Here is a 19,419-nt window from a genome sequence, read left to right on the forward strand (position 1 = left end):
CCCCCCCCCCCCCCCCCCCCCCCGATAAAATGCTCTCAAGCAGCAACGCAGGCTGCTAGCCGTGCCGCCTACTCCGTTGGCAACGTTGGGGCGGGAAAGCTCCGGTTGCATCGAGCCGTGTGGCTGGGGCTACGGAGCTGTCCGGATTGGGAGCCCGTACGCTTTCATCCGTGGCTGCACTGGAGGCGACTGCAGATTCTGTTCCCGACGGGCCCTTAGACGGGCGTTCAGTCCTGGGGGACCTGTCGGCCGTTGATAGCGCATGGGGGTACGAATAGAGGCTGGTGCTTTAGCCAGCAAGGACCGACCACGGCCCCTCTTACCAGCGACTGCCAGTCTTCTTCTCACACCCCGCCGCTGTTACGTAACACGGAAGACGGAGCTCCCGTTGGTCATAATGATTTTTAACTGTTGATAACGGTGGGTTTAGTTACTCGTTACCAAGGATTGCCATTACAGGTACAGCCCAGCAGCCAACTTAGCGGAGGTCGCGGTGACTGACCTGGTTGGAGCAGCAGCCAGAGCCTCCCCCCTCCGCGCAGCGCCTCTGCCCTCGCCCCGCAGCGCAAGCAGAACCGATGCCATTCCGGCAGGAGCCCTGCGCTCCTACTGCGTACTCCCCGTCCACTCCTTACCCTTTTTCCCCCCTTCTCCCTCCCCCCCCCCCCCTTCTCCCGCCTCCCCCCCCCCCCGCCCGCTAAGGCTTCGGGTACCCCAAAGTTGCTGTACCCCACTGTTTCGGGTGCGCAGGGTCACCCGCGGCCACCAGCGCCGCTCACAGCCCTGCGCTCAGCGAAGCACGGCGTGAATTGTCTTCCCTGCTCCAGCCCGGGATCCCGAGCGGGAGAGTGATTCCCACGCCCAAGTCAGATATTTTAAACAGCTTTCCACCACGCGGGTGGAGGGGATTTGCTGCTGTCATTACACTCCGAGGAAAGTGCCTTTTCTCCTTCTCTCCCGTACGACACTGTACAATAGGTTGAAGAGAACCCCATTCACCCCAACGGTTCCTCCGCCCGGGTGGGCAATGGCTGCCTGTTCCCTCAGAGCTGCTTTTTGGGAACAGCAGAGCCAAACCCCACCGTCCTCATAGCTGCGGCGTGTGGCTGGCCCGCGCTGCCGAGGCGGAGGCGGGGAAAGCAGGGAAGCTGCCGGGGCGGTGTGTCTCCCCCCTTCCCCGCCACCACCGCCGCCACCCCCGTGCAGCGGCGGCACGTGGTGCTCCCGGGGCGCGGGTCCTCAGACGCCCCCCCCCCGCCCGCAGCGAGAGCTTTTTATAGCAACACCGACCCGCTCCCCGATGGGGGTTTTCTCGCCGCGCTCACGTTACCGAGCGAGTGCGATGCTAAATAAAAACGGGGGATGGAGGAGGAGGAGGGGGAGGAAGTTCAGCGAACGCCTAATTAAGAGACGGCGTTAACCAGGAGAGCTAAAAATAGCCCCGAGCGCAGCAAACCGCATAGCCGCAGACAGCAAACCCCCATTGATCCCGCTCGCTCCTCTGCCGCTGAATGGAGCGGCCGCCACTGAATGGAACGGAAAGCCCGGGCGCATGAATGGGAGAAGCGGGGCGCGGTCGGACGCCGCCCGGGGGCGCTGTGGCGCCGCGCCGCCGCCGCCGCGCGGCAGCTGGAAGCCCCGGCCGTGCACGTGCCGGCGCGGGGGCGTCTCGGTGTCACCTGGCGGCAGCGGTGGCGGCGGCGGCGGGCGGGGCGGCTGGCGCGGGGCAGGCTATAAGAGTGTCCCGCCGCTGCACATGCACACTTCGGGGAAACTTCCTCGCTGGAGAGCCGCGGCGGTCATGGGAGAAACGCTCGCTCCCGCCAGCCCCGCTCCGCCCTAAGGCGGGTAGTCCCGCGGCGGAGGGGCGGCTGCAGCCGGGACCCCCGCCCCGACCTGTCCCCGCGTTAGGCGGTGCTGGAAGGCGTGCCTTTTTCGCCAGCACCTGGCTCTGCCCTGGAGAGGCTGTGGCGGCAGGATGAGAGTGAACGGGAGTGAGCTGAACAGCTCCGACCTCCCGCGGGACCCACCGTCCGAGGACTCCCCGCGTCGCCCCCCGTGGGTGACCTCCACCCTTGCCGCCGTTCTAATCTTCACCATCGTGGTGGACCTGCTGGGCAACTTCCTGGTCATCCTCTCCGTCTACCGCAACAAGAAGCTGCGGAACGCGGGTAAGGGGCGGCGGGGAAGCCCGAGGGGATCGCCCGGAGTGAGGGAGGGGGGACGCGGCGCTTGGTGCCGGACCCACTTCGTCTGCCGACGAAACTTTGCCGGGGCGCGCAACTCCAGGGCTGGGCGCGCTCTGCCTTCATCCCTAGCCAGCGGTTATAGGCTGTGACAGATGCCAAGGGCTTCGTCTTTCCTTCCGAGTCGGTGATCGAGCGGGTAAGGGTATTTTTAGCGCCTGCTACCGAACCGTGGTGCTATTTTTAGCTCTACACAGTCCCCACCTAGCAAAAATGAAAGGCAAGTAAACCTTAATTAAGAATGAAATTTAAACGTGGTTCTGGCGATGCTGCTGTGACACACAGTGTGTGCCTGTGCATGCCGGATGCTGTTTTTCTCATTGATTTTCTTTGAGTTAAAGAAATGCTTCAAATAACGTCTGTTATGGATGGAGCTTCAAATCAAGCAAATGCTAAGTAATAGACTTAGCAGGAGTCAGAAAAAAAACACAACAACATCCAAGGCAGCCGGTTTATTTTCTTTGTTCACCTCCTTCCCATCTCTGGGGAATGGGAAACAACTGTCAGAAAACAGATTTAGGCACGTTCTTTAAAAGAAATAAATAAAAATCTTGAATTATTGACAGGCTATAACCTGTGATGGTCTGTTGAGTAAATCCCTCTTAGTTCATGGATTATTGGTCAGGCAGGCAGGAAGTTCTTCAGATTCATTCTGCTTTATCGTGTTAGACCAGCTGCCGCGCACGTGTACCAAATCTGTGCACTCAAAACCCAATGCATCTTTCATTGAAAAAAATACAGGAGCATGTGAAGGGAGCTGTGTTGTTAATGAAAGCAGGGTTTCACTCCATGGAGACTGATACCCTGCTTTTAGGTTCCCCCCCCCCCCCCCAACTGTCTGTCAGCTTCTTTACTATAATTCCACGAAGTTCATTGGCTAATGGTTTAAAAATCATCTGAGAAGGAACCTGAATCCAAGGTTGGTTACAATCTAGCCTAATAAAGATATCTTTTGTTGGACTCTGGCAAACAGTGGCGCTTGTAACTTTCTAAGGTTAAGTCAGGTTATTCAGATGTCTTGTACGTTTCAGCCACAGTGGAATGCCAGCACCAGGTTCAAAACGAAGACTAACAAGTTGATTTCTCTTCTTCTTACAATTGCCACTCATGTGAGGTCTAAAACCTATATTCTCTTCTTGCTTTCATTGACAAAAATTTCATTCACTGGAGCTGGCAGGGTTACTACAACACTATGTGTTTGAGAAGAGAATCAGACTCCAGAAGTCCAAGTCAGCGTTTCACTATCCCTGTTCCCTGGGAGGTTTTCAGATGGAGGGAGGAAGGGTTCATACAGGCATATTACTGGGGTTACTCCAGGGTAAAGGATGATACTGTGCTCCCCCTTAAGTACTAAATATATGCTTCAGCACTTCTTTGGGGAGTTTGCAATATAGACATGTCTGGTAATAAGCCTGAAATAAACATGGTGCCTGTTTTCAGGAAACATAACTGAATCATTGGACTCTATATATGTGTGCATATCCTCTGCTGTAGATCTCACGTAATCCCTCTTGAACCCCAACACGTGCTCACTTGCTCACACTTACTGCATTTCTTGTTCTTGCCTTTTCTGTCATAGTGGTTGTTAAGAGCTGCAGCAAACTGGCAACAGTTACCTCCCACAGCTAGGAGAATAGAGCATTCTTCTGAACATTATTTATTTTAGACTGTAACTTGAGCTAGATACTGGTTTGGCCTCTGAAGTTAAGGATTAATTAGAACAAGTAGGTACTTACTACAGGACAGGAAATAGCTAATATTCCATTATAGGAAAAAAAAAGTAACAATTTCTAAAAGTTGTAAAGTATTTTTTTTTCTTGAAAGTAAAGATCTTTGGGTTTTACTTCCAGTATATAGATAAAAGACAAATTTGGAAAGAACATAATTAATATGCCTCAGAGGTGTGTGAAGTGTTTTTTGACTAATCCTGCAGAAACCTATGCCTGGGTATAACTTTACTTATGAACATCACTATTAAGCTTGGCATTGAATTAGGGTGGGCCTACTCAGGTGTGTAAATTTATGACAAGGCATAAGTATATAGAAAACTCTGGCCTAGTATTTGTAAGTGTGAAGAAGAAAGTTTCCTAAATCTTGTTGAGACCAATTCAGATTGTTGAGGAAGAGATTATGTTGAAAATAATCTGATTTATGCATACCACTAATTTGTAACTTGATAGTTATGAAGACAATTACAACTATTTACTGAACTGTAATAAGAAAAAAAACACTTAGGAGTACAACAACTGATACTAATAAGCCTTTTGCTGGCACATTTATTGAGAAAAAAGAACACAGGATGAAAATTCCACTGGAAAATAAGGTCAGGGAGGAGCAGAAGATACCTCCTGAAGAAAATGTATCTCACTGAAGATATTCTTCTTTGCAAGAAAGGCCTAACAGAAATAAGGAGTATGTAACACTTTGCCAAAAAGGTGGATTTGGTGGGGGAAAACACCTTTCATCTCTGTCACACTCTGTATTATATACATATTTTTCGAAGATAACTACAAATTGAACCCGTGGACCTATGATTTTAAAAAGTGCTCTGGGGAACAGTAGGAAGGCCTAGAAAAACCTTCTCAACAAACCTTCCTGGCAGTCAGAAGGTTAGTAAAAGACACTGATCAAAGCAGAGATGTCAGTATCTCAAAGAAGTTTGTCTCAGCAAGCGAGGAGTGTCTGATACAGACTCCTTCATAGTCACAAGCATGGCTTCAGTAGATGCTCTTCTAGACACAGAAGCTGATGATGCAACTGGTAGGATTCTCTTTTATTTAATGTACTTGACTTATAATGAGTTTCATAATTCTGGTCTGGTTTTGGGGTTTTATTTTTTTGGGGGGGTTGGCTTCTTTTTTTTTTTGCTGTTTGTTTTTTTTGTTCATTTTTTGTTTGTTTCATTTTTAAATGGTGGCTTTGTAATCTAACAGGCGCCTGACACAATTCAGTCCTGATGGGAGCAGCTACAATTTAATGCTGGCCTTCACAAAGACTGAATTTGGTTTATGATGTCTGTGATCTTTTAACTTTGAAACAAAGTTCAAGGGAAACATTCAAGGCATAAGGATTTTAATGCCCATATCTTGATAGCACATTCACACAGCTTGAATTTTAAACTGATGTGCTTTCCTGAATAATTAATTTAAAAAAGAATGAGAATAGCTCATTTAAAAATGAAATTTGGTGTAAACCATCCTAATATATCTAATTTTCCATATCAGAAAAGGTCATTCAGCAGTTCTACCCTGAAACATGAAACAACTAGCCTTAGGGAAGACATATTAAAGAACTAGTAATACTTTTTGCAACAAGTGGAATTTTTAGTTGAAACATTGGATTAAAGCATCTCAGTAAACTGAAGAGATCATTTGAAGTGATTTATGTAATGTACAGAAATTCAGTGACTTTCCTTATGCCTTTGTTGTTACCCACACCAAGAAAAAACAATGCATCAAGAACAAGATGAGGGAGCAGTTGCAGGTCTTTGTGGAGATTAGTTTACCACTTGTTACATTAAAATGTCAGTTAATGTGCACCTGTCATTTTGGTGTTGAGAGGGATTTGGGAACTTGCTGATTGCCGGACTGGACCATTCTTCAGGTCAATAAGGAAAGCTCTCTAGGTGCTATTACACCTCTTGCTCTTCTTTCTCTTCCTTTTCAAACTGTTCTCTTTGGCATGATGAGTTGCTTTTTCCTGGGTGCTTTATGTCCAAAGGTGCCCTGACTACAGCTCCAACAGCCCTGTGTTAGAAGGGAGCCTGAAGTGGGCAAAAAGGGAGCCCCAGCAGGCTCATTCATTCTTCTCTGCCTGTCCTGTCTGCTAACACCTGACACAAATTGGGATAACACAGGGACTTGTGCCAAGCTGGTAACCAAGCACCTACCACATCAGGGCAGAAAGCTGCATTCACTCCCTTCTCACCCATCTCTGTTCTGTGCTAGATGCGTTTGAGTTTTTGTACTTTTTACCAGTTTCCCCCTGCCTTTCACCCAGATGTTTTGCCACTATAACTTGTGGTTTTGTCCCTAGTGAAGAAGGCAGAAAGGAAGCCTGACATTGTTGAGGTGCCAGGGTCCTCAGCAGCAAGATGCAGTTAACTTCACTAGGACTGCACACATGCTTAAACTTACCCGTGTGTTATCTAATTTTCTCAACAAGATGGCAATGGAAAAGGGAAAACCCAATCTTTGTATGCAGGTCTGAATTAGGTCTGGAAGATCTAAGGAGCACAGCTACTAACTTTTAATTTTTTTTTAATTCACTCTTTGTTAACTCGTTCAGCCATTGCAGAATTGAGGGATGAGATCTATCAGTGAGAATCTTATTTTGGAGACTTTTCAAATTGACCCTGGGATTTGCTCTGAGCAGTATAAGAATCTGATTGGAGAGTGTTCTTCTCTTAGTGCATTTCCTAGAAAATAAATTTTAAATATAAGAATGGGACTATCTTTTGATAATCAGACTGGGGATCTCATCAGCCTTTTCAGAATATGATTGTTCTTGATGATGTTTTGTTTTTGTTTAGTTTTAAAATTTTATTGTTAAATACTCTATTAAAGATTGCTTTATCTAATGAATGAAACGCCTGTAGTGAATTCAGACTAATGGAATCATTGTTTTTATTACAGGTGAACCTTGGATGCGTTTTTGTGCCCTGAGAGATGAGTAGCCCAACAAATATTTGACTCAAGAGAGATAACGTGTAGAAGACCCAAGTTGTAGCACAAATTCAGGGCTCTGATGAAAACTGAGGTGTTGATGACTGAACATTATTTCAAACATGAATAACTTCCAGTATTAAAAATGGTAAGCTGTTTGGGAGAAGTGAAAATGTCTAGTGGAGATGCTGAGCTTTTCCAATTGTTGAATAGAACTGAGCATAAAAATATAGTTTAAATAAACCTGTTCCTCTGACTGGTTTTGATTGAATACTTCACTGAATTGAAGGTTTACTTCAGAAACCTGCTTACATGGCACTGTCAGTGAGCAAAGGTAGGATGAGTATTTCAAATGAATACTCTTCTTACTGATGTCTGCCAAACTCACCTACTTATTTCTGCAAGATTCTGCATTCTGAAGTTTTTAGAGGCACTGCTTTTTATAGTTTACTTTTACAAGCAGACAACTGTACACTAGATGTTGTCTCTTTCAGGCTATCCTTTGAGGGGCTGTCCCTTTTCTCCTTAATTTATGTTTAATTTTTTCATTGGTAATTTCTCATCTGCTTCCTTTACCTCCTTACTACTTCTTTACACTATCCACTTTTCTGCCTTGTTACAGCTTCTTTCATATACTAGCATAAGACATCAACAGCAAGTCTAGTTTAGTGACAGAAAACACTACCAACAGTAAGCATCCATTGCTGATGTGGCAATGTCTGTTCTATCTGTACAATGAGGATTGTTTTCCTAGGGCAATAAAAATGTTGCAGTGTCAGTTCAATGCTATGTATTGCAGTTTAATTTTGCAACCTCTTTAAGAACCTTATTACCCTTGCTGTTGGCAGTTTTTTCCTTGTACTCACATCCGTGACCTGCTTCAAACTCCACGTTTTCCACTCAAACTCCACGTTTTCCACTCAAACTCCACGTTTTCCACTCAAACTCCACGTTTTCACACTTCTGTTTCAGGAAAACAACAGTTACTAAGAATTCTTCAGGATAACTGAAAGAATTTATTAATGCTTTAATGTTTACTTATTTAATGAACAAGTAAGATTGTATTTATGTGTAGTGAATAGTGCTTGGGACTCTAATACAAATGCTGCTACTAAAGAAGTGTTACTTAAAAACCTAGCCCTCCTGAAATCACAAAATGGGCAGTGTTATAGTTCAGCAGGATAATCAACATTGCTACCTTGTGTGACTGAAAAAGATCTGATTACTTTCCTAAATTCAAGAACAGATAAAATACACACAAAAGTTTTACCAATACACTTACATTCAGATAAGCCTGCTGCAAACTTCTTAATCTTTTTCAGGTGAAGCAGAAACTAAAGTATAATCAGTTAGTCTATTTACAACTTTGAGATAGTGACTTGGGTAGCAGCTTAATAATTTTGGGGTAAGGTAAGGGTACAAAGTTTTATGGCCTATTGTTCTTTTTATATGAAGTTTGTTATCCATATAGAGAAGGTAAATGTATACCCCTTCTTTGAAGAAGCACTTTGAACCAGATGTGAAAGACTTTCAGCTTATTTTTTTCACCTTATAAATTATCTAATATAGTTAGATAAGACTTCTGAAAAATTGTTAGTACTTTATCAAGCATCCTAAAAACACAGGTCTTGATTGTCACACAGGGTCCTATACTTGAGTAAGTGGCTCAAATTAGGTTGTCTGGTTTTTGAGGAGGGGAAGTAGGTTGGGTTTTTTGACCATGGAGGGCTCCATCTTTTCTGTTGCTCAAGTTCCAAGAAAGTTCTTCAATGCTTTACCAAGCACTCCAATCAACTCTAACTCGTAAGGTTCCCTGCTCTCTAAGAAGAGAGAACAGAAACAGCTGATTTCAAAACCTGCTGTTTGCTCAAGCACTGTAATTCTCTATTCAAGTACATACTAAGCAGTTATATGGATGGTTTTATGTTAATTGTATTTTGTTTTTCTGTCTGCACCTTTAAAGAGACTAGCTACTTCTGGTGTGCAAGTTGGGCAGAATATGTAACTTCTCCATTTAGGCTTAGAAAAACACTAATTTGCATGAAGTGTGCATGTGATTCTGTGTGTGATGCTACAATACAATATGTATTTGACATTTCTTTTGGGGTGGGGGTGCAAGGTTATCAAAACTAATGGCTCTTTAGGGGGAGTTTACCAAGCGAAAGTACTCTGCCTTGTGTTGACAAAGATTGGCTTCTTCCAAGGTGCTTGGTATTGTCTGAGGTGAGCCATTTAATCTTTACCTGAGCATTAGCTTAGTGTGGCTATGGTGCACCTGTTAGTACCATGTTACCTGGACAGGTGAGGTGGCCATCTCTGTAGCTGTTGGCCAAAGTAATGAATGGGCATCAGCCTTGCAGACAGGTATTCAGTCACACCATACAGAAGTTTCAGCAGATACTTATCTTTGTGTGTGTTTCGGGTAAGAATTATGAATGTTCTTTCCTCCCTGGTAGTAGCTATGTATTCCATTTGATGTTCCTGTTTCCCAGACTGAGTGATGAGCAATTTTCTTCTCCTTAGTCTTGTTTTTAAGGACACATTAATCTTCCTATCTGTGTCTGGGAGAAAAGAAACTATTTAATTTTTAGAGATAAAGGAATATTCTTATCCCAATACAGTTAGGGTATGGGTATTTCTGTGTTACAAGTATTGAAAAGTGCCTAACTTTTTATGTGAACTGTATTTGTTAACAGCCATTATTTGCCCCTTCAGTCAAACATAGAATCATAGAATCAATAAGGTTGGAAAAGACCTCAAACATCATAAAGTCCAACCTGTCAACATAGACCTCATGACTACTAAACCATGGCACCAAGTGCCATGTCCAGTCCCCTCTTGAACACCTCCAAGGATGGTGACTCCACCACCTCCCTGGGCAGCCCATTCCAATGGCTAACAACTCTCTCAGTGAAGAGCTTTCTCTTCACCTTGAGCCTAAACTTCCCCTGGTGCCGTTTGAGACTGTGTCCTCTTGTTCTGGTACTGGTTGCCTGGGAGAAGATACCAACCCCCTCCTGGCTACAGCCTCCCTTCAGGCAGCTGTAGACAGCAACAAGGTCTCCCCTGAGACATGACAGTGCCACTCAAAATGAAGAATTGCAATAACTTTTTATACTCATTCAGAAATCTTTGAGATGCTTTTGTTTTATTTTTCATAAGTGAAAACATCCACAGACTTATTTTGAGACTAGATTTTGTTGAAAATAGAGGAACTGCTGTGTAACCAGCAGGACCAGAATGTTGATTGTCCCACTGTGCTCAGCATGGGTGAGGCCACACCTTGAGTGCTGTGTTCGGTTTTGGGCACTGCAGTATAAGAGAGTCATTGAGGTATTGGAGCAGGTCCACAGAAGGGTCTTGAGAATAGGTCTCATGAGGAGCAGCTGAGGAAAGTGGGGTGGTTTAATCTGAAGAAAAGGAGGCTGACCTTATTGCTCTCTACAACTACCTGAAAGAATTTAGAGAGGTGGGTGTTGGTCTCTTCTCACAAGTCACAACTGATAGGATGAGGAAATGGCATCAAGTTATGGCAGCAGAGGTTTAGGTTAGACATTAGGAAAGAATTTTGTACTAGAAAGGGTTGTCAAAGCCTGGAACAGGCTGCCCAGGGAAGTGATTGAATTGCCATCCCTGGATGTATTTAAAAGCTATCTAGATATGGTGCTCATAATAATGGTTGGACTTTGTGATCTTAAAGGTCTTTTCCAACCTGCATAATTGCAAATTAATGTGTTTCTTCAGTTGCATTTGTGTTCCATTTTGGAAGAAGTATCAATGGGATGTAAATAAAAACCTCACCTATTTTTATCACCAGTTTATGTGTATTTCACATTAATATGTTCTGTCTTAATAATTATTTACATCAAAGGTAGGTTTCCATATCTGTCTGTAATTCTGGGGTCTATCTTCTGTAATTGGAGTACTGTAATGTAGGTCCACATACTGTAACTTTACAAAACCTATGTTCTTCCCCACTTTTCCATTATGCCACATTACGTCTTTGAACCTTCCCTGAATCTCTGTATTATTTCTCACTTCAAGCAAAAAATTAAAAGGGAGCTTCTCTATCATCAAATCCAATTTCCAGGTCTAGTGTTCATACAAATCCTTTCAGAATCACCTTTCACCCTAAGTTACAGCTTTTTCTCCTTATTCCATCTCCAGAAGAGTGTTCATACTGCTTAAATGTACTGTCTGTCAGTTTATGTACTTTTGCTATTGTACCAACATTAATATTGCTTAGCATCTCTCTAGTCATGTAATTAGAATAAAACCATCACCTCTTGGCTGTCATTAGGCTAGTCCATAAAAGGTGGATATAAAATTCTATTAAGTTATTTAGCAAATAACCTTTCCCCTTCTGTGAGAGAGCACTACCCCTAGAAGTATGCCTCATCTCTGGAAATACCTTCCCTAAAAGAGAAATAGGGTTTTACTGAAATCAATAACAAACAGCTCCTGTCTGTTGAGATTCCCTGCAGTGCCTCACAGACCCATCTTATTCTCCCATCCTGATGATGTGATGCATTTCAATACCTGTTGCTAAGGACTTTCTTAGCATTGGCTGTTTCTTATTTGGGGGCTATACGGTAACACATTTGTGTTAAACCATATGTAAATGCTACTGGATTTTAGCATGTTGCAGAAGGTACTCATCAAATTTTGTTTCATTTTGTGGTATACTTTGATTTTATGAATTTACAGATACAGCTGCATCTAGAAATATTTCCTCTAATTATTTGGGTATTTTTTCAGGACATGTTTTTCCATTTTCCTTTTTTCTTCTTTTTTTCCCCCTAAAGCAGCATCCATTGGCACACTGTAACCTGTATTTTTCTATATTGCTTGTGAATAAACACACTCTCTGGAAACGAGGATCTCTTGTGTGAAGGAGAAAAATATTCAGCATGTCTGACAGGAAGGAGGGACAGTAGTCTTTCCTTAGCTTTCCTGCTAGGTACATGCGGTGGGTTTAGTTGGTGGTATAAATTGAAGAGCTTCAGTGTTCCTGTAGTTTGTAATCTTTATCAATGAGTGTCATGTAAACATAGCTTTCACTGGCTGTGCTCATGCCATTCTAACCTTTCTGCATGCAAGTGTCCAGGACTACAGAGTTAACCCAGAAATCCTCATCAGACTGGGTAGAACAGCTTTTCATCTCTGTGTACTGGTAAGTACAGAGAAGATAGAACCAAGGTTGTGTGTTAGCATATGTTAAACACCTAATGTAGAGCAGAAAAAAATGCAGGTTTTTGAACATTCTTTTTAGCAAATAATTGGGCATTTCTTTTGCAGCTCCTGTTTTTTGCAGCCCTTCTGATTCCTTTTTCTCTTGCTTGTTCAGCATATCCCACTACTGAGAATCTCTGCAGTGCCTGGTGCGATTGTGAACTCTGAACATTTTGTTGGTGGCCAGAAATCTGCTTTTATTCTCCTAGTTTTTATAGCATAATATTTGTCTTGTCAATATATTGTCTTCTCCCACATAATTTTTGTTCAAGTATTTTTTGACATTCCTAGAATTCTGTTATACTTCTGTTCATCAAACATTATGCTGAATATTGGTGAAAGTGACTACTTCTGTATTCTTTGCTGCTGAATTTTTTGGAGTTTTGGTGGTGGCTTGGTTTTTTTTTTTTTTTTGTGTTTTCACACCCCTCACACCCCCCTGCATTTTTTCATTGAGGGTGGATATGTCAAGTTTTGCCTGAAAGGGTCTTGTTTTAGAGTTCTTACTGACTAGAGTCTCCCTTCTGGGGTCCATTACATGTTCTGTAAGGCTGTTTTTCATATACTCTGTAATAATAGAATAGTGAGGAGTATTGCAAATGCTCACATTTTAAAAGGAATATTGAGTGCTGGTTTTGCAGTCTTTCCTGGTAAAAATTTATGATGCATATTTAGTGATAATCTAGGGAAGATTATACAGTTACACAGAGGTTGCATTTGCACCTTGTTAATACTGTTCGCAGCAGTAATTATCTAAAATGTGCTGTGAATATGTGGCTGGATCTGATGAACATGTAAATGCACAGGTACAAATAGTTGAAAAAGGAAGGAAATACATGAGGTTGAAGGAACATAGTGAATGTAGAATTTGCAATCTGCTTGTTGTTGCTTTTGTACCTTTGTCACAACAGTGTTGCCTCCCTTTGTGGTAAACTTTTCTAGCAGGTTTTCTCTTGTCCTTTCCTAAAGCTCTTGCATTGACAGGACTTTCCTGCTAGAATGCTTATTGGAGTATAGCTCCGTGAACACGTCTTTATTGTGCAGTGAAAACATCATGGATTACCACCAAAGCAGGGAATGGATTTCTGAGATCCTTTCCTTGTATTCGGATGTTCATATTATCTCCTGTCCTCAGAAAACTTTCTTCACCAGTTTCAAATTTCACAGTGATTTCACCTGTTTCTCTCTTTTGAGCTGCTGACCATTCCTTGTGATGACTGAAGAAAATGTTTGCTTACTTTACTCAAAAGCATGAAACTTGCTATCCTTGCAAATAAATCTCCAAATACTGAACTTGCTTGTGTTGTTTTTTTTCCGGTCTGCTCTCTCATACAGGTGTGCCAATGAAGTAAATGGAATTTCCAGTAGTAACACTGGGTGGCAGCTTCAGTATATGTTTAATATAAGTTTAAAAAACATTCTGAAAACATGTTTATTTATAAAGAATTTATTTTGTAGGAACATTTCTACATATTCATGTGGTAAGTGCAAACGGAGCATGTGACCAACTGCTTTTTCTTGAAACACTAAAAAATTGACCTTTTTAGTGCATGGGAATGTTACTGGAAATAAAGGACTCTCTAATGATCATCTGTGAGTTAAAAAATACTCCTTCTCTATTCAGAAACTCTGAACCTCTGCTGAGGTAAGAAAAATATCAAATGAGCCAATAAGTCAGTAATGCAGTATAACTGGAAAAGTTAGATTAATGTCAGTTATAATAGGGCACTAATTAGGCAGTAATCTTGAAACCAACTTTCCTCTCACAGGTGTAAGTGTGGAATTAGTTACTAGAAGTAGGCTACTTCTCTATGTATGTGTACCAACATGGTTACTTAGGTCTGGAGTCAGTCTGTCCTACTGGAGACTGTTCTCAGGATTGAAAGCTGCACACCCCACCCACTGGTGATGGCTGCAGTAAGTCACTTGTGGTAAGGACCTCCCTGCAAACTTTGGCATTGAAGGGGATTTTTGTCAACAGGGTGTCATTCAGTTAGCAGCCTCAAAATGGTTCTTCTCTCTTCTACTTCTTACTTCCTTTTATTTCTCTTGCTCCTGAAAAAGACTTCTGAGCCCAGAACATTTTGGGTTGAGGTTTTTTTGCAGTTACTATTGTATGATAAATACCCTGAATTTGGTAAGTATCCTGACTTATTTTAGTTTCCAACTTAGTTTTTAGCTGTTTTTAACTTCTGTTTGAAATAATATCTGTTCACCATGTAGAACACTATCACTACTTCAAGGATACTTCTTTACCATCTCTGAGATGGATGTGTGTGGTACTAGACCCCATCATAATACTTGTCACAAGGAGACTTTCTAGAAGGACCTCCTCTCTTAGGAACATCTTAATTCCACCAGGCTTCTGACCATGTTAGGTTGCAGTATTAAGGGAATACATTTGATTAAATTCTCTTACCTGTTCATTAATAATGGTGTTATATTTTGTTGCTCATAACTAAAACTAAACTATATTTTATCCAGCATACTTAAAAGTGCTGAATAATAAATGCAGGTGGGCACAGCTTATTTGACCATTTTCTCTTGCCCTTTATTTCTCTGGAGTTTTAAAGCAGTTTTAGGTTGTTTTTCAGCTCGTTGACAACAAATGGTAGCAAGCTCTCCAGTGTTGTTATTTGTGCTTCTTCAGAAGATCAGACTTAAAACACCTACCCAAGTTTTAACAAAAGGACATTGATTCCCTTTCTTTATTGTCTTCCAGAACCATCTTCCCAGTCCTCTATAGACTTCATTGACTATATTTGTACTCAAAAGTTCAGAAGTGACCTTTTCTTCCAGTCTGTGTCAATACATCGAATACTAAATTTCTGAACATTTGTGTACATGACCTCTATTTCTTGGTTTCCTTGGGACTTTCCCCTTTTACTACTCTTTAATGTCCTTCTATCTCTCATGAGTTTCCTTCCATATTTGTTCCTAGCCAAAGCTTGTAATTCCTTAAATTTCATTAGATAACCTTTATAGATCATGCTTTATTGTTACAATTTTTGTACTGTCAGTGTAGAAAACAGCTAAATCCATTGGCTTCTATCACTTTTTTGTAGTGCTTGGCCAGTTTTTTCTGCATGTATTTTCTACATCAAATCTCACAAATCTACATAATTTTAAACTGTGACAACGCTTAGGAAACAATGATTAAAAAAAATTACATGTTAGCGCTTCACGTTTATTCTGCCTCTACATCAAATCCCTTCAGTTTGAAAATCATTGTGAAATGCTAGGAATGTTCAGCTGTGAAGGGGTTTTCTACATGGATAGATAGGCTTGATAGCATTCCAGTTAATACCCACTACCAGTAGTGTCTGAAAGAAATAACAATCAGGTAACTTTGGTCAAAAAATTTTCAAAACAAGAATTCTATAGTAAATTGAAAAAAAATATTTGGACTATCTGGACTGCAGTACTACTCTGCAAGTGTCTTATAAGAATTTACAGAAAAATGTTCTTTCCTTTTTGTTGTCCAAGTTCTAGTTTGGATTTGGCCACTGGAAAAAAAAAAAAAAACCCAAAAAAAACCCCCACCACACACAATTGATATGAGTCTAGAAATAAAGTCTTGGTTAAGTGGAGCAAATGGTAGAATAAATTTGAACCTGCCTCTTTGCACCTGAAATTCCCATTTCGTATTTTTGTGAATCTAGAAAAAAAGAAAAGTTGCTGCCAGTTTCTTCTGTCACCAGAGACTCTTACTTACACATCTGACTATTGTTTGGTTCCCATCTGTTTTCTTTTATATACTGGAAAGCTTTTTGAGCAGTGGTGTGTACATTATGCAAACTATTTACAATGACAAAAAATGCCAGAAGTATGTAATGAAATAAGATTTAGACCTTTCTTAGTGTGGAACAAAAAATTCCAAATGTATTTTCCAAAATTCTGATGTTAGAAAAATCTGGACATATCTATAGTTAAAAGTAATGACTCTCTTTTAAGCACCTGTGTATTTCATGGAGATGATTCTGTCCTAACCTAATTGAACATGAGGCCTCTGACTTTGGAACTGAAGATGCTACAGATGCCAAAGGGTCTCGTAAATACTCAGCTTTCAGAGCTTGGCAAGTTTTGTAGGAGTCTGTAATACTTTGTTAAAGAAACTCAGTGTCAAAAATTAGTCCAGGGCAAGAAAAGTATTAGATCACATGCTGATTTAAGATACAGATGGAATAGGCATTTATGTATAGGAATGCCATAGGCAGGGTTAATCAGATATTTGAAGAAGAAAAAGAACTGTGGTGACCACTTTTTACTCCTTCTTACACAAACTGCTTTATGGTCTTTTTTGACCCATACAGTTTATGTATTTGTTGACAATACTTTGAGACATATGCAATGGTAAATAATTTCTTCTCATCTGAGAATATATTTCGTTTTTATGTTACAACTGTCAGTCTCCTATTGCACCTACTGTAGTATTTCAAAGCCCAGTTCCCAAGCCATTTTGAACTTCACTGTTTGAGTGATCCTGGCTTGTGTGTAATATCCCAGTTCTGATATTGAATTTACTTGTTCCAATACTTTTTGTCCCCATGAACATTTTCCAGCTTCATTCCGGAACAGTCTTTTTGTCTCAGCGGGGCAGTAAGTAATTCTTTATCTAAAATAACTGGGCAGGGAATATAATTTTCCACAGCACCTCTGTGCCACATAGAAGCCCTGTGCCAGACCATGACTGCAGCTTTTTTGTCATCAGCTTGGTTTCCTATGGAGAGAACATACAGTTAATGCATTTGATTTCATTTGTTGTGTCCTTGATGTTACCTAATCCAAACTACTATTTTTTATCACTAGTTCAGTGCTTCCTCAGACTCTGGGTTTGTACCATGGCCTTAGCTGTTGCACAGATGCCTGTGATGTCCCTGAATTAGTCTCTTAGTTCTTTTGTCAAAGTATTCCACTATTTCACAGTTGACTTTGTCCCTAAAAGAGTGTATTAAAAAAATAAAAAGGGGGGAAGGGGGGAGGAGGAGTGTAATGCCATGTATCTAGTGTGCCCAGCTTTGCTGACTCTTCAGCCTTTTTGTTGTCAGAATGCATCTTCTTATCCAGAATAGTTGGTTTGTTTTCACCACCTGTTTATTTGATTTAAATATTTGTGGTTAAGTGCATAAACTCTTGTTATTTATTGATATCTATGTTAGGATCTTCAAGATCAATACAAATTGTAGTTGAAGGGTGCCTTAGGACTGTGCTATAACACCAATTCATACTAATTATGGTTCTTCCCTTTTTAGGTGCATTTCTGAATCTATTCACCAAAATTACTTCTTCTGAAACTTGTGCATTTTCAATCATTACAAATGTGCAGTGCTCAGGAATGCCCCAGTCCCCTCAAACAATTTCAGGCACTGCACAGTTAGATTGATTTTATTTCTTTTCAGTGATGGATGCATTTTTTCAGTGAATGCCTAATTTAGCATATTTAGCTTTTCAGCTTCACTAGCACTGCAGAACTTTTTAAGAAAAAGTATTAAGAACTGTCCTTATTCTGGACTGTTGCTTCCACTAAGGTCATCTCACCTCAGGCTTTTAGGATCCCTTTACATCTTAAAGGCAAAAGGTCAGATTACCTTATCTGAGGGGCACCTATTACCTCTATAAAGTGAGTATTCATAATAATGCAACACATTAGCTTAAGTCCCTTAAATCTTTAGAAATACATTCTCTAAATACACTGAAGGATACTAAGTTATGTTATATATGATTTATTCTCTAGCACTTTAAAGATGGGGTAGAAAGATATGAATTTATCTTTGGGGTAAGAAATTTATTCTGAATATGGCAGATTGTAATCCCCTACGCCCCCACTTCCCATATTCATGACCCATTACTGATATAGTCTGTATAGAGACTTGGTTGTTCAGACTCTTGTGTATATAACTACATATATTAATTTCTGAATTTCAAATTTGGTACTCTCCCTGCACTTTTGTGAGTAATCTGAGTCTGTTGGTATGTAACTCTTCGTGAACATTTTAAAAACACTTGTCATGCTGTTTGTGAAATTCTGGAAATGTACCCTGCCTATTGCAAGATTATAACTTTAAAAGGAAATATTTCAATTTTCCCTCCCAAAATACCCATTCTTATAAATGTATTTTGCTCACAAGTGTTTTATTCAGAGAATATATGTCAAATGCACCTTCAAAAAATTGCCTTGAAAAGAACTGTGTAGCTAGATGTTCTTTCCTAATCACATATTGGGGCAATTTCCTACTTAGGTCTGCCCAGCTGTTTTTGGATGAGATGCTACAATAAAAATGAACATTGGAAAAATTTGGGGTTGTTTTCTCAGGAACGGTTTCAAAAGTTACAATTTTGAGAGGCATCAGTTAGATGGCGTATCTAGTGGAGTTCATGAGTCTGTGATTGCTGGGTTCCACTACAGTATGGTCATTTCAGTATCAGTGTAACTAAACATTTCTTACTGGATTACAGGTATTACAGGTATGAGGTGTCCTCCCTTCAAAAAGTCTTTATTTACATCATTTCCTTATAAGGGCATTTAAAACTTTTTGAGGTAAGTACATCATGAAGGTCATTGAATTAAGCATGTAATGTGGTCAATATTGATACAAAGTTCAAAAGCCAATGTGAATACTTTTAGCTTGTTGTCCACCCCTTTAGCCATGCCATTTAATTGATTTTTCTGCCTCGTATTGGCTAGCATCAGTGGAAATACAGCTTTTGGATATTTCTGCTTTTCATGTCTCACCTGATAGTTCAAACAATGTCTGAAATGTCCCAGAATGCATATGTCCTTATTTCTTGTGCTAGTTTCTGTAGTTCATGATGTTTCTTAGAGAGATGGCCCTAAATTCTCTGTGAAGTGGTGTCATCTCTTCTATGACATTTGCATAGCTTACCATACTGTTGAAATCACAAAATTCAGAGAAGATACTAGGCTCTGCTGAAAGCAGAAGATGGGCTTGAGTTGCATTTTTCTTCTTGCTAAGATGACTCTCATAAACAAAGCTAATATATATGTGTAATTGGTGATGAACCCCTCAGTCTGGTCAGGAACCACTTCACTGTAACTGCTGGGAAAGCCTACAGTGCTTTTTACTTACTTTCAGCTTTGTCTGTTTTCTCTGAAGACTAGCATGTCTGGTAGCCATGCTCATGTTCAGAAAACTGCAGGTTGTCATCTGTGACTGGATTTACAGCAAGACATTCAGGCCACTTGTAGCTTGTGAATTTTAAAACTTCTAATAAAATTGTTTATGTCCTTGTAAACAAGTTGAAATACCATTCAGTGG

General features: G+C 41.0%; 1 protein-coding gene across 1 annotated transcript in view; it reads left to right on the plus strand.

The window, feature by feature from the left end:
* Nucleotides 1-1,778: 1,778 nt before the first annotated feature.
* The window catches only part of MTNR1A (melatonin receptor 1A), a 58,285-nt gene continuing 40,644 nt past the window's right edge, over nucleotides 1,779-19,419 (plus strand). The window contains exon 1 of the mRNA XM_068136912.1: nucleotides 1,779-2,171. Within this exon, the coding sequence (XP_067993013.1) occupies nucleotides 1,979-2,171 (193 nt within the window). The 5' untranslated portion in view covers nucleotides 1,779-1,978. The remainder of the gene's footprint in view (nucleotides 2,172-19,419) is intronic.

The sequence above is a fragment of the Melanerpes formicivorus genome, unplaced genomic scaffold (assembly GCF_026170545.1).
Source record: "Melanerpes formicivorus ecotype bairdi unplaced genomic scaffold, bMelFor1.0.p_v2 SCAF_4, whole genome shotgun sequence".
NCBI classification, from domain to species: Eukaryota; Metazoa; Chordata; class Aves; order Piciformes; family Picidae; genus Melanerpes; species Melanerpes formicivorus.